The 24,496-nt window shown below is 36.1% G+C and overlaps 1 protein-coding gene across 1 annotated transcript in view; it reads left to right on the top strand.

Moving 5' to 3' along the window:
- Positions 1-413: 413 nt before the first annotated feature.
- The window catches only part of LOC140742551 (uncharacterized), a 153,664-nt gene continuing 129,581 nt past the window's right edge, over positions 414-24,496 (top strand). The window contains exon 1 of the mRNA XM_073073453.1: positions 414-463. Within this exon, the coding sequence (XP_072929554.1) occupies positions 446-463 (18 nt within the window). The 5' untranslated portion in view covers positions 414-445. The remainder of the gene's footprint in view (positions 464-24,496) is intronic.

Here is a 24,496-nt window from a genome sequence, read left to right as displayed (position 1 = left end):
CCCACTGACTGTGAACGTAGCTATTCTATTTGTCGCGAGACGTATCTTATTGCGGCGTACGTTGATGGACTCTGTGACTTATACGTGGGGTGTTTAGGAAGGAGTTTGTATACACAGCTGGTTAATTTCCACGATGTTCTGTAAGGCGAGTCGCGTCGCGCCGGAGACTGCATTGAGTCAGAGCATGCGGGATATCAACAAGGCCGACCCGCTTCTGAAGCATTTACGATATTGCTTTTGGACTAATTCAATTTACGATTCGACGTTAATGACTTTCCTCGATGTATTGCGGCGGTCAATGGACGGCCTTTTTTGTATGAGCCATATATTTTACGATCCGAATGTTTGTTACAAGCGCTGAAAGTAATCAATTAAGTGATTTATATCGTAATTTGTTACAGAATGAGCTGGTAGCCGCATTTCGGACGGGGAGGCCCGTGCTGCGATGGCTGCTGTTAATTCGGTAAGTGATATAAAAAATCTAGGAAAATACGAAAATTACGAACTAAAACAACTATTTACATGTTACAGGGATATACGAGTATGTATAATACAGGGATATTCCGGCTTACAAATTATTTTACTTTAAAATCGAAATATCATCCAAATTAGATTCTAACAGACTGTTTAAGCAGCATAATAATAATATTAGCATACTAAAAATAGTTATTTGTAATTAAGCAACAGAAATATCAATCATATTCATGTGTTTATAGATTTGCAATGTTGGACAAATATGACATGATTTCCATATTGCCGCCATCAGTAAATATGCATGTTTGCGGTCGGAAAATATTAAATGAAAATTTTGCGTGAAATTTTCGTTTTTACGTGATCAATATTTACATCAGATTCGGAATCAATAATCTACATAATCCTATACATTTGTATCAAAATGAATTCAGATTTTCTGCAGCAATTATCAATCAAGACTTTAAACACCATAATATAACTAAGGTACCACGAGTATCTATATCAAGTGACCGACGGATGATTCAATTATAACATGATTACCATATTGACAAATTTCATATTTCCATATTTAAAGGTGGTAGGACCCTCTATTCGACTCCGTCGGCACCACCAACACACCTATTTCTAGCCTAAATTTCAAAAATTTCAGTCTCTCAAAAGGCTAGCACTATATACCTGCGTAACACCTTTCGGGGATACCTACAGACCTACCTGATATACAGGTATAACAAAATGTTAACAAATTTAATATCACATTCATAATAGTCGCTTTCACGACAACCACATAATCAGTTTCATATTACTCTACATCATTAACGTTACATGGTAAAGCCAGAGCGAACCTACAAGAGGCTTAACAGGAACGGTGGCAATTAGTGAATGCGTATAATGACTTGGTTTTCACGAGAGATTGAATCCGAGGCTGTTCAATAATAATGAACATGTCACGCCGAATGTTTTTAGTCAATATTTTCCACAAACATCGATGTTTAATGACGGTAAATATGGAAATCATGTTTGTCAATATGAAAATTTCGTAGTGGTTAATATGGAAATTATAAAATTATACTTGTATTATAAAGAGTAGCAGACATAAACGAAAACTGAGGACTAAACTGGAATGCCTCGGATGTATGTCTTTTTACCACACCCTTCAAACCAGAACACAGCAGCGCCTAACACTGCTGTTATTAGGTAGAAATAGGTGTGGCGGTGGTGCCGCCGGAGTCGAACCACAAAGGGTTCTATCAACTTCAAAATGTCACTGTTCAGCTACTTTTGACACTGTAGTGTTCATCTACTTTTAAAACCTTACGACGTTCAACTATTTATGGCGCTAGTTGTGTCCAACTACTTACGAACATTTGGAGTATAGGTATTTTTGAAATCTTAATATGTTCATATACTTTTGGAGCTGCCTGTACATTCAAAAAGTCGGTCCAACTGTTGAAGAATACAGTATAGATGTGGTATAGATGAATAAGACAGACTATATATTATTTATATTTATTATTATTATACGTAGATATTGTATGTTTTTTTTTTCTCTTAAAGTTGTATTTCTTGTTTATGCCTACCACATGCTATCGCCATCACCCAGGGTCGACTGGCAGAGAATGCCATTAGGCATTAAGTGTACCCTTTGTAACCCTTAGTTTAAGGTGTACAAAAATAAATAATAAATAAATACGTTTAAGGAATTATATTTCACCTAACAATTTTCAGAAGGCTTATTTCGTGCAAGGGATAAACTTTTGCTGAATATAACACGGATATGAGCGATCATATTGCGTGGACTCCAATTAAACGGGACCGTGGGGAGAATAACAATATGGAAACATATATTGTAACTATCAGTTATTAATTCGATGTTTGTAATTTGAGTTATAATTTAGTTATATAGTTATAACGTAGCTTGAATTGCAATTTTTAAACAAATGTTTTAAAGTAATTTGTTAGAAGTTTTACCTTCAAAACAGTGTTTAGCTATGCTAGTATATTAGAAGTGCTAGCTGCTATGTTCCAGTTTAACGAGTGAGGTTCACAAAACACCTATACTCCTGAGGCGAGGGAAATATAGTAATCCGAAGCATTCTTATAAGTCCTCAGGGTTAGCAACGCATTTGTGACCGACCTTAGGTAGGACTCTAATGAACTTTAAAGGTGGTATAACCCTCTGTGGTTGGACTCCGGCGACACCCCGCTTTACTTATTTATGCCTAATAACGATGTAGTATGCGCTGTGTCCCTCTTTAAAGGGTGTTGTAAAGGTAACATAACCGAGGCATTCCACTTAGTCCGTAGTAGCAACGCATCGATGAATGATCACTCTTAGGACTATTCTTATGTAGGTTAATTATACGTGGAGGCGGCATTAGCCACTTACCATCAGCTGTACTGCGTGTACGTTTGCTTCTATATTAAGAATATGATGATAACCCTTCTGTACTGACCTTAGTTAGGAGTCTATTCTTATATCGATGTTCATGGGTGGCAGTAGCCACTTACCATCGGGTGGACTGCATGCTCGTCTGCTTCTCATATACTATACCTAAAAAAACGCCATTCTTAGAACCATCTGGGATTGATTAAACGTAGGTACGGCAGTAGCCACTTGCCATCTGTGTAAATCGGTGTAAATTCTCGTTTGCTTCTATATTTAAAAAAAATATAATAACCCTTCCGTGCTGACGATAAAACAAATCACAAAAGCTAATAAAATAGCATCATCGTCAGCTGCTATCGAGTTTCCCGTAAAAGTTCTTTTAAACTACCTCTCGTGTTTTTATCTCCAGTTTTTCTCTTTCGGCTATGGACCTCGTTCAGAGCTTAACAGCCGGCCATTGAGGACGTAACTGCGGGCTGGCTCATCAGGGTAAACCGACCAGTCTTGTAAGACCCCCGCTTCGATCGAAATTTGGGTGCTTGAACGGTCTTTTTACATGGTGACACTGGTGGACACTAATTTACAGTAGCGTTTTTATTAATAAATTGATTATATTTAAAGCAAGTCTTATGAGTGTTTAATAAAATGCGCATCGAAGGGATATTGTAATATCGATATTAACACAATTCATCAGGTATTAGAAGTGTATATTTATTGTTCACATTTTATATGGTAATACCATAATGCACTTAGAGTATTATATATTTTGCCTGTATTAAGGGAAAAATCTTGTATATAATGGCAGTGTAGAGCGTAAGCGTTTGACGTTCCACCGTGAATGCCTTTCAAGTTGAGCCACATCTGCGTGTTGGGCAATGCTGTCCTCATGGCACTTTATAGAAAAGAAATATTAAACTGCTCAAGTGTGATAAGTATAAAGCTCAAGAAATAATCAGCATACGATCAAGCAGTTCTAAAGGATAAGGTAGAACACAGCAGCGCTAAACTGTTGGTATGATGCAGAACTATGAGAGGTGTCAAATAATTCTACCACGTTTAAAAGATTTTTTTTGGTTATTATTTTGAAGCCACTTAAGTAACAAATTGTATACTTACAAATGTCATATTTTAACACATTTACAGCCGAAGGGATTCGCCATTAATTAATTAATAATTTTGCTTTTTCCCTCAGGTATATTAATTAATTTAATGGTAATTTAAAAGGGTGAAGACTTTAACGACTTTGAAAGCTATATCTGAGGGAATACATTTTTGTTTTTATTATAATGTGGCCTTTGTTTTGCGTTTCGGAAGCAATGAACATTAATGTCAGTCAGAATGCGGGGCCGTTTATACAGTTTTAGGTAGGGCTGCCACCATTCTGGATATTTGTAGTATTAGCCGAAACAAAATTTTGAAACTAATTAAACCTAGTTTTCAAATTACAAAAAGCAATATCCTTTTTCTAATATTAATGTCCATAATTGATCATTATTATTTATTAAAATTTAAACCTAGAGTTTACAATTGCAATTAAAACTAAAATAAACCAAATTATAAAAAGGAAATCATTATCCAAATTATAGATTTATATCTTTAAAATTGTATGCGTAATTAAAAATTAACATATAAAAATTCAAGTGAGTGACAGCCCTACATGCGCATATAAGTCGGAGGTAGTTGTTCCAGTTTGAACAAACGAATGTAACTCGCGTCTTTTATTGCTTTAGTTTTGGTCCAGGCGTTTTGGGATCGATGACGTACACGATCACCGTTCTACTGCTTTTCTTAAGGGTTGTCAGCTTGGGAAAAGTTTTTTTTCCAAGTAACGCATTTTAACCATAAACTGTAAAACCTCATAAAGTGATAACTATATACCAGTAAGTAACGCCTGTTTTTTTGGTTATAAATATACCCATATTTATGCATATGCATATATATGCACGCATGAGTTTTAACCGTCTACTACGGCTAAATTAGAAAATGTTTCTCCGCAATTATTCTAGTCCAACAAAATATTTAATATTTTTTTGTGAGGAATCATTCAATATTTTGCATTTTATGCCCAGTATCAATCGGATTTCGTTTGACGACATTTCAAAATTAAGTCAATTATGACCCGATTATAAGCAAAAGTTGTGTGCGTAGAAATAAATTATCACTTGCTAAACGCTGAAGGAAAACATCGTGTGGAAACCTGCATACCTAAGATTTATAAAAAAAAATCTCAAAGGTATGTGAAGTCTACCATACGCACTTGGCCAGCGCGGTGGACTATGGCCTAATCCTTCTCATTATGAGAGGAGACCCGTGCCCAGCAGTGCGACAGTAATGGGTTGATGATGATGAATAAGCAAAAGTAATCTATGACGCACGCTTACGCAACGCTTATTCGAGAAAAATATTTGTATTTTAAAATTACAACATTACGCGAAAAAAACACAAAAACAAAACAATTCACTCAAGTTCAAGACTGTTTTAATTACACTCCACTGAGAGTTATTTTTATAGTATGCTTTATTGCTTCGTAATAAAGTGTTAAGTGGCAATTTGTGTTGCTAGTGGGTCCCAAAATAACAATGTTCCCGCGTTTATTGGAGCGAATATGGCCAGCAATAAAAGGGCCGCTTATCACGTGACCGGCCCGATGGAAAATGGCGTCGTTACTCACTGTTATTTTTATTTTTATAACTAAATTTTATTTAATGTTTATTAAGAATAGCCTTAAAATGTAGGATTTGTTTCAAAGTTTTTTATGGCAACTGTCGCTTATTTTTTTAACTTAAATATCTTCTAGAAACTGGATGTAGAGTATAATTTAGTGACCAAACAGCATCGGATGTTTTAAGAGAACAATAAAATTCCAATAAAGTTTATCGACTTCCATCTAATTCAAACAACTGGGTCCAAAGGCTTAACATATACTCCGAAATAACGTCATCAAACCATTAATGTCCCACTGGGCACGGGTCTCCTCAGAGAATGATAAGGATTAGACCAGTTCACCACGCTGGCCAAGTGCGTATACTCACATACCTTTAAGATTTTATTTATAAATCTCTCAAGTATACAAATGTACCTCACGATAGTTTCTTTTACTGTCAAAGTAATTGATAATTAATTTCGATTACGCACATAACGTCCAATAATGTTTATCGACTTCCATCTTATGAACCAACCGGGACCATAAGCTTAACGTGCTCTCCGAACGGTAGTCGTAGAATTATGTATACTTTTGTTTCTTATGAAAACTATCATCAGATAGATCAATAGTTAAAATTTCTAACTATCTTGAGTTATTGAAACGCAAAACACTGGCATCAGGTACTTTTGGTAGCTAATTTAACTTTTAGTTAAAGGTTAGTAGGTTATTGACACCGGCCGCTAGACAATATGTTTAACTGTCCCAAAAATTATGGACAATAACTAAACCCTTTCCATTTACTTTCAATTGTCATTTCAATAATGGAATCTAATGAAGTAGCCATGGAAAGTAGTGAAGTGCCTACAGACAAAGCAACCCAACAAGGAAATGAATGGAGGCATTCTAATATTTTAGAGCTGGCCCTTTGAAGGGCCAGATAACAAGCGCAGGGCTCGAGTGGACCCGAAGGAAATTTGATCGCGCTGAGGACTCTTATTTTTGACACATTTTATCTTTAGGTAAATAACGAAAATATTAATATTTTTTTTAATTAAAATATGACTTTTATATATATATATTCTAGGGTTATTACAATAAAGTCATGTAAATGATTATGATAAAATGTTACACTAGACCCCTATTTTGTCTGTAGCACTGATGATACTACGAGTATGTTACATTTCCGACAGAACACACAAAAAGGATTTAGAAGAGTGTTTTGATTTGTGATTTGTTTTTACCCACGACGGATTATATAATTATGTTGGTAATTATCAAAATCCAGAACAATATAGACCTATCAATTTCTTTAAAAATTTAAAATTTATAAAAAGAATGGACAGCAACAGAAAATATAGAAGTGTATCTTAATAACTATACACATGTAATAGCTATTCTGAAAATGGAGATCAAACTAAAAGCCATTTTAAACCAAAAAGTGGACTGAAAATATCATCGGACAAAAATAGTATTTAATTAAACAATCGAGACTAGAGTACCTGCACAGAACAAAGAATTAAGACGGAAATGAATGAGGGATTCTAATTCTAGGGCTCGGGCTCGCAACGGGTAATAAAGGGCCTGTAGGGCTCGAGTGGACCCGCCGGAAATTTGATCTCATTGAGGACTCTTTGTCCTTAGATAAATACTGTAAGCAGACGCAAGAACGAACGAATATTTCAATTTAATTAAAACAGGGAACGCCAAATGTTATTGTGTGCCCGATGGGCCAATTTCAAAGCCCTTACTGCTTATTAAGCCATTTTTATTGTCTTATGGCTTATTTTATGTTTGTGTAAACCCTACGGTGTATTTTTTCAGACTGCTATTTTTTCCACTTTAATGTGGTGATTACTTAGTGAAATGATTTTGAGAATCCCAATCGGTCTAGGATTTGAATACTTGATATGCATTTAGCATTTACAAAGTTATGTTTATTAAAAATCTAATAGATTTAACGATGCCGCTTCTTCTCCATAACGAAACACCTTGTGAAGTAGTGGTTGTATTGACATTCAAAAAGTGCTCTGTAAAGAACCTATTTTGAATAAAAAAAGAATATCTCATGAAGGTTGACACTAATTGTTTCACATATTGTTCTTAATCTTGCGTGACGTCTTACTATGCGCACATGGTCATAATACATAAATCATGCCTAGAAGTGAGACAATATTAGATTGATAATACTGTGCAAAGATATTGTATGTTTCTGAAATTGACAACTACATCATCGCAGTTCAATTGTAGTAAATGGTCACTACCGCCCATGAATATCTGCGCCTAATGGTTAAGAAATTCGGCCTCTCGAATGAGGGGTCCGAGGTTCAAATCCCAGGCACCTCTGATTTTTCAAAGTATATATATTAGTAATTAATTATCACTTGCTTCAGCGGTGAAGGAAAACATCGTGAGGAAACCTGCATACCTCAGAGATTTATATAAAAAAAATTCAAAGGTATATGAAGTCTACCAATACGCACTTGGCCAGCGCGGTGGACTAAGGCCTAATCCTTCTCATTCTGAGAGGAGACCCGTGCAGTGGAATATTGATGGGTTAATGACGATAAACATCTGCAACGGACGCGTTTCTAGGTCCCAAAAATTGCAAACTAAGTTTAACACAACCTATACGAGTATTACATAATACATAAATATTGTGTTGCAAGAAGTTTTCTCATATAATTGCAGTCATCCAAAGCTCATTAACCAGCGTTATTTAGCAGTGTAATTAGCACTCGACGCTCATCAACGAAGCGCCGATCAAATCGCTGTGAGCACGCGAGCTTTCCCTAATGCGCGAGCTTTTTACGCTTAAGGGTGCTTATTTCTGTATTTCCTTAAACTGTCCAACTTTTGGTTCGTTCTCGGCTGGGCAGTTAATAGCAATTAAAAGGACATTACAAAAAATAATAATTATTTTGAAATGTAACATGTTTTAAAGGTGGCAGAACTCTTTGTGGTTCGACTCCGGTGGCACCACCGCCACACCTGTTTCTACCTAATAACAGCAGTGTTAAGCGCCGCTCACCTTCGAACGAACGAAGCGACCTCAAGTAGAAATCTAATCTTATCTGGGGTTGATTACCGATGTTCAAGGCAAAAGCCATTTAAAATCAGGTTAACTGCTTGCTCGTCGTCACTCCCATATTATAAAATTCACGACGTTTATGTATAACCGTCTAAATTTTAGTATTGAAATAGATTATATTTTTAAGCAATTGTTTTTTTACCCGACTGCCAAGGAAGGGTTATATTTTTTTCGCGTATCTTGTTTAGTAATTATGTTATTAAAATCGAATGTACTCGTATTATTTTCAGTAATAAAGTGAAGCTTTTATCGCGGTACCATCATGAGGGTACCGCAGCGCTACTGATAATGACCCAACAGGGACCCTAAGAGCATAAAATATAGATAAATAATGCCTCCGATATCGGGGAGCTCTGTACCCGATATGTTGACAAGATACATTTTATGTTCAGCGAAAAACGACGATTATAGATTATTGAGAAAATCCCTAGTGGTTTCAAGGTGGTTTGTAGGGTGTGGTAAGAGAGACATACTTTTCCGAGGCGTTCCGGCTGGGTCCTCGGAGTAAGGCACATCTGTTGCCGACCTCAGGTAGAAATAAAATGTAAATAGGTACTTAAACTACGCGTCCCGATTACATTAGAACGGTATGAACCCTTAAGCCTACGGAGGGACATAGGTTCCCTCTGCGTGTTCTACCGGCTTTACAATGATGTGTGTTCTGAGGAACTGTTTGATCTGGTGCCTACATCACCCTTCCTTCATCGCACCACTCGCCGAAGGATGAGGTTCCATCCACATCAGCTTGACCCGTGGCGGTCCTCCACGGTTCGGTTTGCACGGTCATTTTTTACCGCGTACGTGCAAAATGTGGAATGAACTTCCTCCTGAGGTATTCCCTCAGGACTATGACATGGGGCTCTTCAAGAGGGGTGTAAAGAGAACTCTCCTTCAAAACCGGCGATGCATTGGCGACTCCTCTGGTGTTGCAAATGTCCATAGGCGACGGTGACTGCTTTCCATCAGGTAGCCCGTCTGCCTTATCGTTAGGTTAAATATAAAAAAAAAAAAACATGCGTCGGATTACTAGAGTCTAGTTACTAATTAAAGAGAAATAATATGATATCCCAATAGCCTTAAAAATGATTAAATATGATATTGATATATATTTTTAAAGACACATAACCTAAATTCCTAAGTGATATCTTATATGAGTACTTATACCTAATACCTACATTACACCTTATTCTATCTGGGGTTGATTACAGATATCCATGAGCGGCAGTAGCCACTTAGCATCAGAAGGACTGTATGCTCGTCTGCTACTCCTATATTATATATAAAAAACTTATACTTTCTTAATAGAACAATACATCTATCTGTTAAATTTATAACGAATTGTAAACAACAAATGTGATATCAACCGGAAGCGTCTCAATGACTTACGACTTCACGAGATAACGTTTAAAAGCATTCTGAAATAGGATAATCCGTATTAAACCACTTGTCTGATTGTTTTCCACAAACGAATAGGTATTTGCGCAAAGAAAAGTTAAGTGAATTGGTACACGACTAAAATTATACGTTATAGCCTAGTTCACTACTTCAAAATACTTATTTCCGAAGAGCTAAAATAACGTCTCCAAAAATGGGTTAAAATACGTCTACAAAAATTACTATACTAATAAATGGTTCATTTTGAACCATTTTTTTAGTTTGTGGTTCGACTCCGGCGGCACCACCGCTACACATATTTCTACCTAATAGCAGCAGTGTTAGGCGCTGCTGTGTTCCGTTTTGAAGGGTGTACTTTTCCGAGGCGTTCCAGCTTAGTACACAGGGGTAGCGGCGCATGTGTGGCCGACCTCAGGTAGGAATATGTAATCCTATCTGGGGTTGATTACACATGTCCATGGGTGGCAGTAGCCACTTACCTCTCGTCATGCAGTCATGTCAGGATTGCATGCTCGTCTGCTACTCCTTTATTATAAATAAAATACAAATAACCAAAAAACTATATAAGGCAGTCAAGACTATGGTTAAGTGACCTTCACACGTCACTACAAAGTAGTTCATTTATTTTACTTCACCTTTCCTGACAAGCTTAGTGTTACCTTCCTCTCCCATTCCTTAATGTCATTATTGTCCCCAATAATTTATTATCACACATGTCTTTTCCATGCTTCTTTCTTTTTATTTTTTCGTTCATCAGCTTTTGAAGCCTACTGCTGAAAATAATAGTCTTCTAGTTTTCGCCACGCACTACGCAATAACGCCCGTTGTTCATATTAAATTTATTCAATACTTCGCCTGTCAAACATTTAATATTGTTTGCCCCCCTAGAATATTTATATTTTATATTATAATCTTTAGTAGGAAAAACTGGATAGCTTGCTTATAAATAACGGGCGTAAATCAAGCTACCTTCCTATTGGAATGATCATGTTCCATTAATTTTAATATTTACTTCTTTAATATCGCGCGAGATAATCGCCCATCGCTTGCCAGTCATTAATGTGACAATTCCGCCAGTTGTGTAAACACTGGCCGGATTCCAAGGATGTACCCGCTAGGAAAACTCAACGATTGTTCCATGTTCCACTTATTCACTAAAAGGGTGGAAGGACCGCGTCCGTGAGGGCTCTCCGGATAGTTTTCGACTCCAATATTCATTTTAATACCCTTCGATATACCTGATGCTTGTTACTGGGGAGAAGTTTATTTTAGTATACGATTATAATAAACAAATGAAAGTCCATTTATGAGTACTTTTGTTATAGATAGGATTCGAGATACTTTTATAGAATTCTCTACTTTACCTTATGGTTACTCATTATATTTACTTTAGGGTAGCCAAATGAAAACCCTTAGCGCTTTGTGGAAGGTAATGTTTCCTTTTGAGATACTTCAAGGTCACGTGATATGAACTCTACCCACGTTGATCGTTGATCGTTGGTATGTATCAAATCAATCAAATCAAATTTATTTTGTAAAATGCTTCATATACATATTTTATCAATATAATACTATGCATTTTGTCATCACTGACGTACAAAATTGTTCTAAAATTACAGGATCAATTATTATTATTTAAATATAAAATAATACACACAAATATCATAATTAATAAATTAGAATAGATTATAATTATAATGTCAAGACTTTTCGCCAATTTATACAAAAATAAAATTTCAATTTAATAAAACTTAATATTACATACTAAATAAATTAATCATTTTATGTCAAGAAATCCCTTACAACAACCTTCTAACCTTAACATAGCTGTATTTAACACTGCTTTTATTAAGACGAAACAGTGACGATGGTGTCGAATTAAAATGGTTTCTACCTCCTTAAAATAATGTTAATGTAAGAACTATATTTACTGCATTAAGATTTAGTCTAAAATAAAATTGGTCCGAAAAAACGCGAAAATATTTCGTGTTGCTATTAAACAGGCAATTTTCTTATTTTTAATGAATTTCAAACAAACGATCGTTCCCGGTTTCTCTGTCGCCGATGGAAAAATTCCAAGCTGGCAATTTCGTCGTTCAATGAACCAGCCCTAAATTATCGGTTACTTTATTTATTTTATTAGAATTTCAAATTTATTCAACAAAATTACCGGCTTAGTAAGTAGGTTACTAAAAAATTGATAAGATACAGGATAGATAGTAAGCAGTGATAGCCTAGTGGTTAAGAAACTCGGCCTCTCGATCGAGGGGTCCGAGGTTAAAATCCCAGGCACGCACCTCTGATTTTTCAAAGTTATGTGCGTATTAGAAATTAATTATCACTTGATAAACGGCGAAGGAAAACATCGTGAAGAAACCTGCATATTGAGAAATTTATATAAACAAATCGCATAGGTATGTGAAGTCTACCATTACGCACTTGGCCAGCGCGGTGGACTATGGCCTAATCCTTCTCATTATGAGAGGAGATCCGTGCCCAGCAGTAGGACAGTAATGGGTTGATGATGATGACAGGATAGCATGTTTCTATCCCCATCAATCTATTACTATCCCACTGCTGGGTATGGGTCTCCTCTCAGAGTAAAGAGGGTGTCGGTCATAGTGCACTTCGCTGGCCAAGTGCGATCAGTAGACAATCCAATCCAACCAATCCAAGATCCAACGCATTTTTTTGCCAAAATCAAGTAATTCAATCTGTGATTGATTATAGATGTTACGAGCGGCAGTTTTCTTTTGCCAGTGCTTATTTGCTACTTCCACATTATAAAAGTCGTATAACTTTACCTTGGCCTAATTTTTTTATTAACTATTTCGAATAAATAAATGCGGAATTGTTCATATTATCTACAAAAAGTAATGTAGATGAAAGATAGTCTTTTTTTATAATATAGGGATAGCAGACGAGCATGCAGTCCACCTGATGGTAAGTGGCTACTGCCACCCATGGACCCCAGATAGGATTAGATATTCCTAACTGTGGTCGGTCACAGATTCCCCGCTACCCCTGAGGATTAAGCTGGAACGCCTCGGAAAAGTATGTCTCCCTTACCACACTCTTTAAAACAGAACACAGCAGCGCTCAAAACTGTTGTTATGAGGCAGAAATAGGTGTGTCGGGTGGTGCCGCCGGAGTCGAACCACAAAGAGTTCTATCACCTTCTGATATATTTGCTATAATAGTTGCTACTTACAATGGTGCTTACAGTGGTCACCTAATGAGGTGCTGATGCTCGTATGCTAAAAGTTAAAAAATATATGAATCATAATGTTAACTGTAAAAGTATGTTATCTGTAAAAAGTAATATAGATGTAAATCAGTCTCCTCTGATGAGCCTGACCTGACTCACCGAGCCGTGACAAGTGACAGCGGACAGTTGGCTGGGAGCCAGCGACGTGTCTGCTTCACCAGCTCCTGTGACAATCGCTGATAAGCGAAGTCCGTGGCAGCGATAGACTAATGGTTAAAGCGTGGTTTTTCTGTCGAGGAGACATAGATAAGTATAGATATCTCACCGCCTTAGCGTTAGCTGTTTAATGGCTGTCATGGTGTCATTTACGCGGAACAATGCCGACATGCGAGTTAGTGGTGCAAAAACACGAAATCGAAGAAAAACTGCGGAGAAATGTCATTTCATTCGTAAATTATCAAAAAACTACATTTTTTAAATATTTTTCGAACACGAAAATAGATGAGAGTGACATATTTTAATTGTCAAAACTGGTTACATTTTTGTTAGGAGTGAGTAATCTTTACTAATCTATGCGACCGAAACTTTAATCCCGGACACCTTTGAATTACCTTGGTGTTTTCTAATTTACGTGTGTATTAGAAATTCTATAACCTGTATGACGGAGCGGGTGCCCACCAATGGGACAGAAGTGGGTTGACGGAGTTCTCTGCTCCTATTCAATCATACTTATTTCTGCCTTATAACAGTACATGACGTACCGACGCACCTGTGCACGACTTTCGGTAGGACTTTCATCCCGTCTGAGGTTGATTATTTACAAATTTCCTGTAACGTCAAGTGGATTGCGTATTTACCTACGTTATATGTTATACATATTTGAAGGTTACCACCTTCAAAATCGAACCGAAACTGAACCGAAAATCACAAAGAGTTCGGTAGAACTCTTTGTGATTCGATTCCAGCGGCACCACCGCCACACCTATTTCTACCTAACAACAGCAGTGTTAGGCGCTACTGTGTCCGGTTTGAAGGGTACGGTAAGGGAGACAGACCTTTCTGAGGCGTTCCAGCTTAGTCCTTAGGGGTAGCGGCGCATCTGTGGATGACCACAGGTGGGAATATCTAATCCTATCTGGGGTTAATAACAGATATCCATGGGCGGTAGTAGCCATTTACCATCAGGTGGACTGTATGCTTGTCTGCTACTCCTATATTATAAAAAAAATGTTATAAAAAATCTAATTTCAAACATCCAGTGTAAAAGCCAAAATTTAAATCGTGAATATGTTACTTTCATGTTTCGCTACTATTTCGTTGGTATAGTAAGCCTATACTCTACTTTTAACTTCAGAATATGACAGCAAGAATGATGTTACTCTACCGCCAACGGTTTCTTAGAACGAACTCCTAAAAATAGAGTTGTTGGCACGGGTTGCAAACGCGCCATATTAAGATGTATCAGATTCTTATAGGGATGTTATTTATAACAGTTAAATTGATGTTGCATATTTAAAATTACTAGAAAAATATTACAATCATTGACCAAGAGCTAGTCTGTTCGTCTGTTCGTCTGTGCGCCTGTCACAAGGCTTTACCTCGAGAACTGTCACATATAGACATCTAATTTTTTGCTGAATAAATATAAGAGTGGCCGCTATAATAACAAATACTAAATAAAAAAGTTGAAAACAAATAGGGGTTGCGATACAAGAAACTGGTATTTTTCGATGTTTTTCGCTTTATCTATTAAGCCGCAGTAGGTAGAAAGTTCAAATTTTTACCATGAATGGCTTAATGGTTCAATGGCTGCTATAATAACAAGTACTGAAAATAACAAAAAAAAATATATACAACGCGACGAATAGATAACCTGTCTTCCTTTGGGAAGTCGGTTAAAAATATAAAAATGTTGGTAGTACGGAACCCTACGTGTGCGAGTTCGACTTGCACTTGGCCAATTATTTCAAATATGATTATAAAGTACTTACAAATCGTTTGCCATAGTTACTACACCATAGTTAGATTTAATGGCACTATAAACTTGAACTGCAGGGCATAAACGGTCTAATTGGCGTTCTGAATTCACTGTGCCAATTTCTAGCTATTCTTCAGGATGACCTGAAAGATAGTTAGAAATTGACCTAAATAGTTAGTAATAGTGTATTTAGAAGCGAAATGTAGGCTATAAAGTAAGGCTAATCTACTTCGATCACTAATAAGAACCCAATCTAGGACCTTTTGCCCCATAGATGTAAGTGATTATGTAACCTTCGAACAATAAATAATTATTTTATATAATGAATATATTGAATTACAAAAAGGTATCTAATCAATTACCAATACCTATCAATACCTAGTCTTGAGAGGTAGCAGTGCATCTATGTCCTCGGGTAGAATAAATATAATCTGGAGTTAATTTAACCATTATAAGAGATATTACAACCATTAAGAACATCTTTAATAAGTAAGTAAGTGAGCAGCGGTGATAGCATAGTGGTTAAGAAACTCGGCCCCTCGATTGAGGGGTCCGAGGTTCAAATCCCAGGCACGCATCTTTAATTTTTCGAAGTTATGTGCGTATTAGAAATTAATTATCACTTGCTAAACGGTGTAGGAAAACATCGTGAGGAAACCTGCATACCTGAGAGATTTATAAAAAAAATCTCAAAGGTGGACTATGGCCTAATCCTTCTCATTCTGAGAGGAGACCCGTGCCCAGCAGTGGGACAGTAATGGTTTGATGATGATGAAGTAAGTTTATAACGTAATATCTCTTGTACCCATTCACAATATCCCTTAATAAAACCTGCAAACATCGCTTAGTAAAGTTCCTGTACCTACACCTTTCAGGATTTTTGAAGCTAAACCCCAGGAGGTAAAAAGGAGTGAAACTTAAGTACAAACAGAGCCAGACATAGATAAAGCCACGGCCGGAATCGTAGTATTAAATATTAATATGAAAGCGACATTCAGAGGCGAAAGTTTTCATTGTTGAAAAGTTGATGCGACAATACCGCTACGGGGCGCTGTAGACGCTTCTTTACATCTCTTTGTCTCTAAAGGTACAAGTGAAAATCTCGCAGCTTCCACTAAATGAACAAAGAATTACTCGTTTAACAATAAGATTTTTTGCAGCGACACTTCGCTGTGGACTTATTAATGTTTTTTCTTAGAAAAATGAAGTAGCAGACTAAGTACGTTGTCGATTTGTTGGAACGTCACTGCTACACTTGAACCGCATTCAAACTCAAGTTTTTTGTAATATTAGAGTATCAGTCGGGCATGCAGTCCACCTGATGGTAAGTGGCTCCTGCCGCCCATGGACGTCTGCACTCAACCCCAATTAAGATTAGATTCCTACCCGAGGTCGACCACATATGCCGCTACTCCCGAGGACTAAGATGGAATGCCTTAAAAAGTATGTCTCCCTTACCACTCCCTTCAAACCACAACACAGTAACATGTAACACTGCTGTTATTAGGCAGAAATAAGTGTGGTGGTGGAGCTGGAATCGAACTGAGAGTTCCACCATCTTTAAGTAGAGGGAGAGTTATTTATGGTTCACTACAAATGCTTTACTACCCTTGTAGGCTAAGTTTGATCGCCTCGTATAAGAGTCCCTGTCTGGGCTTGAAAGGTGTAGCCCTTCAAACCACAACACAGTAGTACTATATACTTTTCAAATATTATATTATGTACATGATTTCTTTAATAACAGTACTGCAAAAAGGCACAAATATAGAATAAGATGTACGACCTACGGCGAAAATTTACTTAATCAACGTGATTCCTGAAGAAAATACTATCAACTAATTATAATAAAGGCCTTTTGTTTCATTCCAACAATAACGAATATAATTAAAATTACGTACTGCATGAACTATGAAAATACAATGGAGGAATATAATAAAACATTATAGTTAGAGAATAGATTAATTAGTAAGCACGGCTTCGTTAGCGGACTAATTAGCTATTTAACTAATTAGCAAATTAGATTCCATTTTGGTTTATGAGGTTATTATATTTGCGGTAGCATTCATAAACAATGAATTTCAGCTAATGGTCAGTCTCCATAGTTTTCCTGTTTTACGAATAAATTATTTTCTAAATAAACACGTGTTTGTAAAATTAAGTGCCAATTTGTTTTAACTATTCTGAAGGCGGTAGAACCCTTTGTGATTCGACTCAGGCGGCACCACCGCCACACTCAGGGCAGCGCATCTGTGGCCGACCTCAGGTAGGAACATCTAATACTATCTGGGGTTGATTACAGATGTCCATGGGCGGCAGTAGCCACTTACCATTAGGTGGAATGCATGCTTGTCTGCTACTCCTATATTATATAAAAAACTTAAAAATAATCCTGACTTTCTATGTTATACATACTCATTTTGGTAGTTTTGGCTTTAAACGTCTTTCAGGAGTTTTGAAAATTGGCATTCAAAAAGTAAAAAACAATTTTAGTCTTATTAATAGCGGGCGTTAGACAGCCTGAGGAATATTTTTACTCTCTCTTCCCGTAATAGGTATAACCCTTTGTTAAAATCAAACAGTTCTTACAGAGTACACTTAGTAATTCATACAAAACTTCAAACGGAACGAAACCCACTGAATATGTACACTTGAAGAAAACTTCCTAGAAGGGGAATTCTATAAATATATAACATGAAGTCTGTCTGTATATATGTTTATTTTTTACGAAAGAATATTTAACTTTCCTTTAAGTTAATAAGTTTAATGTAATAAGTTAACCCTGTTTTCTTTTTTTTTCGTAACCAATGGAATTGAAATTTTGCATGCACCTGTCGTTTAGATGAAAATGCTTGATTAAATTAGTAAGGTCGTTTAAACCTAAAGTGCCACAAAATGGCGGACCTATTCTACTATTGTTCAAGCACTCCCATGATTTTGGTATGGCATGACTTTACATAAAACCTTGTTTATAAAAGGTTTTTTAAAAGAATTGTTTTTTATTTTTTGTACTATCTAGTCCTTAGCTTCAAAACTAACTACTACTACAAACCGACTTCTGACGACTTTTAGTCAAATATCAGGTAAATAGTTATAGTCCGCGTAAAACTACTAGTCCGCTCTGAATACAGAAATGAATCGCGTCGCCATAGCAAATTATATGACTACACCTGTTCGCAACAACTTCAGAGCGGACTAGAAGTTTGGCGCGGACTATATCTTTCCTAAAAACCGTGTGCGAACCTCTACAACCATGTGGATGGACTACAAATATGTGGCTATTAAGCTCGGCGAAGCTCACACAAACATAACTTTGTATCCTTATCGCTTATATAAACTTGTACCACTAAACAAGTTAACGGTTCCTAAGCCGACAGTTCCAAGAACAAGAAAATATACTTGACAGAAGAGAAGTAGAATTTCTGAAAAGTTTTCAACAATATGGATCCACAATACCGTAAAGGCTTGGACAGAGCCAACTTACTTTAAAAGCAATGCGGTTTAACTTTGTTGCACAGACATTCCGAAGTTAAGAATGTTTTTGACTTATACATTCATACATATACATGACTGTCCTAGTGTCCGAGTGGACGGAAGTTAGAAGGAATTTTAGAATGTGTTCTTTCATAACAGACACACCCGGAAAGCTAGAACGCATGGTTCTCCAATAAGGCGCTAAAATATCCCTACATCCAAAACGATCGACGATTCCTCTGAGTATCGGTGACTCCAGTGGTGTTGAAAATGTAGATATGAAACAAAAACAATAATGTGAGTTATTGAAGATTTCGGATCCGCATGTTATATATTAGCATTAAACAACATTGTTAGGCATTCGCCTTAGACGCTAAAACATAACTAACGCATAGTACAAATAATATGAAATAAATAAAATAAAAAAGTATGTCTTAAGTAAAAACTAGATCATAAGTTTTTTTTAATAATATAGGAGTAGCAGACAAGCATGCAGTCCACCTGATGGTAAGTGGCTACTGCCGCCCATAGACATCTGTAATCAACCCCAGATAGGATTACATATTCCTACCTGAGATCGGCCACAGATGCGCCGCTACCACTGAGGACTAAGCTGGAACGCCACGTAAAAGTATGTCTCCCTTACCACACCATTCAAAACACTGCTGTTAGTAGGCAGAAATAGGTTTGGCGGTGGTGCCGCCGGAGTCGAACCACAAAGGGTTCTATCACCTTCAAACTTTCATAACAGACATTCCCGGAAAGCTAGAACGCATGATTCTTCAATAAGGCGCTAAAATATCCCTACATCAAAAACGATCGACGATTCCTTGGAGTATTGGACTCCAGGGGTGTTGAAAAGGTAGACAGCAAGCAAAAACAATAATGTGAGTTAGATTTCAGGTCCGCGTAGTACAAATAATACGAAATAAATGTCATACTAAATATTAAGTCAGAAATTATCATTTCATAATGATTATTGTAATTGTACAAAGTCGAATAATATGTTGGTATTTAAGTATTTATTTGTTTATTAAGGTCTACCAACAGAATTATATGTTGTTCAAGAATTACAGTGTTATTTTCTTAAGTAGTATAGCTTAGTACATCTAATTACATATACATGTAGTGGCTATTAATTGAGTGATTCATTATATTTTTAAACAGAATAAATCATAAAATAGCAATTATATTGTTCGACTCATTCATAAAAACTTTTATTATTAATCTTACTGTTTAAACTCGAAAAATATGACCTACTAGTCCTACCTAAAGTTAAAGTAATTTAAAAAACAATATGTACAAATGAGGTAAATTTACGAAATCAACCAAGAAACTTGTGTAAAACTGAGTTGCCGGAGAAAACCGTCCGTCAGCAAATTTCCCAACAATGTTTCTGCTATACAGTCATGCTCGAGCCAAGATGAAGGGTGCTCCCGAAGTAACTGCTCCCGAAGTGAGGCACAGACATCTTCCCAGAAGTTCTGACAATGTAATTTTTACTTGTCAAAAACTAGTACCATTTTAGAAATAACAAATACGATAAAGTACGCAACCAACTTCTGTAAAATTTTGTTTAGAGCAGTCACAAAGAAAAGTTATTTTCAGAGGTGAAGTTTTGTATTATTACTTTTTGCGTAACGTGCAACACAATCTTGATAGATTTTTGTGTAATGTAACAAAAGCAAGGATACGATTAAAGCCTTAATTAATAGCCCTGGGAAGGGCACGAAATGACCACTAACCCGTACTACCACCAATATGGTGGTTGAACGGGTGGTAGCGTGGTGGACCACTCCAGGGCTCCCCCCCTATCGGGAGACACCCTTGCCCATCAATGGATATAAAAAGGCTGGCAGCAATTATAAGAAACTTATTATGAACGAGCTTTTGCCCAAGGCTTCGGTCGCGTTACGAAGTAATATTTTCATCCCCTATTTTATCCCCTTGGGGGTAGAATTGATCAAAATCCTTTCTTAGCGAATGCCTACGTCACAACATCTACCTGCATGCCAAATTTTAGCCCGATCCGTCCAGTGGTTTGGGCTGTGCGTTGATAGATCACTATGTCAGTCAGTCACCTTTGAATTATATATATTTAGATATTTACTAACTTTCCTCTATTTTATTTTTTAAATCTCTACGCTTGTCAATTTAACGACCATCGAATAGGATCGCTCAAAATCATTATTCATGTCCAAAGAATTTAATTAGCGAGCTCGAGTTGGTATCATGTGAAATGAGACTACTTATCCGACGAAGTCCGTAATTAAATTGAGAACAGGTGGGGGCAACGCGAAGTGAATCAAAATTAATCTAGTCCAATTTGACAGATCCTTGCTGTCTACTTGAGGAGTTATTTCAATTTTAATTACGTAGCTTGTGTTTCTACACGCGAGGTGTTTTTTTCATTTTGGATGGATCAAATGTTTTGTTTTTTGATTTCTATTTTGTTCTATTTTGTACAACTCAAAATATTTTCGAAAGCTTACATTATTATATTACAAAAATCTCTTTTACATTGCACGGGATAAATTAAGTACTATCAATTAGTATTGAAATCTCTATACATGTGATTGGAGTAACGAGCTTGCAGTCCGTTTGATATTAAGTCACCATCACCTTATCCCGTGAACACCTTGTACCACACTCAAATAGTAAGGCTTAAGCCCTTTTTAACGCGGGGAAATCCTCATGGATCCCATTCCGCCCGGGGAACAGAAGGGGTATGTCGAACTCTTACCGGCTAAAATTCCTTTCAATTCCTCTCATTAATGTCATAAGAGCATACATAACGCACACACGACTTCTCGAACTGTAATAATCGGAGTTAAATTCCCACGAATTTACCACCATGTGGCCTATTTTTAAGGCTAACAGCCAAAAACCTAAACTTACCCATAAATACAGTACAGGATTGACTTATCCTTAGGACTTAATTAGTAATTAAATTGAATGTAACAAGAGTATATATTTTCAACCTTATCGAAAATAGACGAAATACGAGTAAATGCGTTGAGTAGATAAAAGATCTACTCATCAACTCAGCCTTCGTTTCTCATCCACGTAAGCCTATACCATTGAAGCTAGGATACTACCAAAACAACTAACATTGGTAATCAGTAACAAAGTTGCTGGCTTACCGACTTGAGACGTGTCATAACAAAGGAATTAGGTTACACATTTTATGCAGTATCCACTATCATGTCAAGATGGAAGTTTTGGCAGATGCCCAACGCAGCACAAACAAGCCAATGTCTTTTATGGCGAAGGACGAAACTTTTATCGTAATTCGCAACTTGGCGACTGAAGGTCTGCTGGGATGGTATTCTGTTACAGGTGTTTTGGGCGTAAAGGTTATTATTGTTATTAAAATATTATTATTAACATTACACGAATGGAACTTACATTATTATTATTATTTGTTATAGTAGGAGTAGCAGGCAAGCATGTAGTTCATCTGATAGTAAGTGGCTACTGCCGCCAATGGACATCAAATCTGTAATCAACCCTAGATAAGATTAGTTACGTACCTGAAGTAGGCCACAGGTACACCTCAGGAATAAGCTGGAATGCCTTGGAAAAGTATGTCTTCCTTACCACACCCCTCAAACCAGAACACATCAGGGTTTAACGCTGCTGTTGTTAAGTAAAAATAGTTGCCTTCGGACTTTGACCACAAAAAATTCTAGCACTTAAAATATCATCTAACCTATTTTTGCCTAATAGCGTCAATTATTACTTTGTTATTGTTTTGAAAGGTTGTAAATCCAATATGACTCGACCGGGGTGATTCCACCTTAAAAGCATGATTTTTTTTACTTATTTTATGCAATGACAACAACAACATAGGGGATGTGTATTCGTTTGCGTATACACAAAACCATAAACACGTGCCGAAATCTTTACATCGAAGGAGAAAAGTTTGCTTGTTATCGGAGAAATATCACACGTCACAACATCTCTTCATAGAAAAAGTTTGGATTGCACGGCAAGGTATTAAAGCATCGAGTGCCAGGCAATTCTATTGAAAACTTTGCTGAATATGAATCTTATCTTTGTATCAGATTTTCTAGATATGACACAATATGTAGGTACTTACTTAGGTTAAACTTGCGCGAGGGCACGTGATCTGATAAAAAATTCGTAAGACGGCAAATCAAACTGCTAAAGGCAAGATGTCATCCACTCTTATTCAAAAATCTCTAGAGAATTTTATCCTTTTTCCGAACTTGGCTTCTACACTGCCGTGTATATACTCGTAGATTCATTGCTGTTAACATATAAAAGAACCGTGCGTATCTGTACAGATCTCTTTTATAAAGAGTCTGTGAAAGGTTATAGGTATTCCATGAAATTTACCATTCAAATAAGGCTTTAGTATCGGAAATAATTGGGTTATAAGAATTGAAATGTGAAAGAAGCTGTATAATTCGAAGATGAGTGTACCATCGTCACAAGTAATAATTTTATCAGCAGTTCTTGCATTTCTGAGCAAGGTTATGGTTTCGGCTAATTTATATGTGCCGACCGTTTTAGTCCACAGTACAATTTTTCAAATAAATGTCATCCCCTAAAAATAAATTTAAAAAAGGAAAAAAAAAAACAAATAAATATTAAATAAAAAACGTTAACGAAATAAATAAAAGGAAACACATAGTACATAGTATAACATAGTACTCGTAGAAATAAATACCAAATTCATATATATTATTTGCATTTTACGAAGTATGGAAACTTTATAAGCACAGTAATTAAAATCAATGCCAGATGGGCAGACGAAATAGTCACTACAGTGGGTAGAGATTGGATGACTATAGCTACAGACAGAGAAAAATGGAACTGCTTGGAGGAGGCTTTTACCCGAAAGGGGTCCATACAAAACATGACATAAAATTACTATATACTAAAATTACAATATAATTAAATGACTTATCTCAATTTAAATTAATAAATTAATTACATATAACTTAAATATTTTGCATCGAATAAAAATTGTAAATTCTTTTAAAATACTATTTATTTAATTAATGTTTATAATTTAATGATATATAAATATTTTTTGTTATAATTTTTTGTATGGAATTATTAAATAAAGCTTTATTATTATTATAATTAAAACCAATATGGACTAAACTTTTCTTCTATCCCCCTCTCTTATGTCAAGTAAATAAGTTCACATCTTTAACAATAACTGCTAACATGATAACAAATAATGTATAATTACTGTCTCGGATATATAATTACAACAATGTAAAAGAATTTTACAATGGGCAAACAAAAGTTGTCCAAATGTACTTGAAGGGGCCGGTAAAGTTATAAGTCGCTTGTTTACATCGACTTTAAATTTTACGAAGTTGAGAACTGTTGAGGAAAGAAGTATTTACAACATAAATATTATCTAAATGTCCCTGCTATTAATATTTATCTCGAATATTATTTACATTTTAAGTATTTAAGAAAATGATGAAAATTACCCATAAGACTAAAGAGTAATAGACGATGCTCTAAGCTTTACTCGTAAGATCTTCTGAAGACAATCTATGCTTTAACATTTTCTCGGAATCGAACCCGAATTATTCAGACTTGAAAAACTCTATTAAAATTGTGTTAAATGCTGCTGTGTTGCGACATAAAAGGATAAGTAACGCATCCGGCCGTCGTCCGATAGGACCCATTCTGCTATTGAATATGGATTTACCGTCAAATTCGAATCCAAGTCAAAAATATTTTATTCAAAGTAGATTCCTTACAGAACTCTTTTGAACGTCAATGTATCTACCGCCACTTCGCTAGGTGTTCGTTATACAGAAGAAGTGGCGAAAGAAGCTCCATAACACATCTTTAAAAAA

This window comes from Epargyreus clarus, unplaced genomic scaffold, assembly GCF_041222505.1.
Source record: "Epargyreus clarus isolate Ecla_fem2 unplaced genomic scaffold, WU_Ecla_fem_2.2 ptg000006l, whole genome shotgun sequence".
Classification (NCBI taxonomy): domain Eukaryota; kingdom Metazoa; phylum Arthropoda; class Insecta; order Lepidoptera; family Hesperiidae; genus Epargyreus; species Epargyreus clarus.
This window is presented reverse-complemented; position numbering and strand designations above follow the sequence as displayed.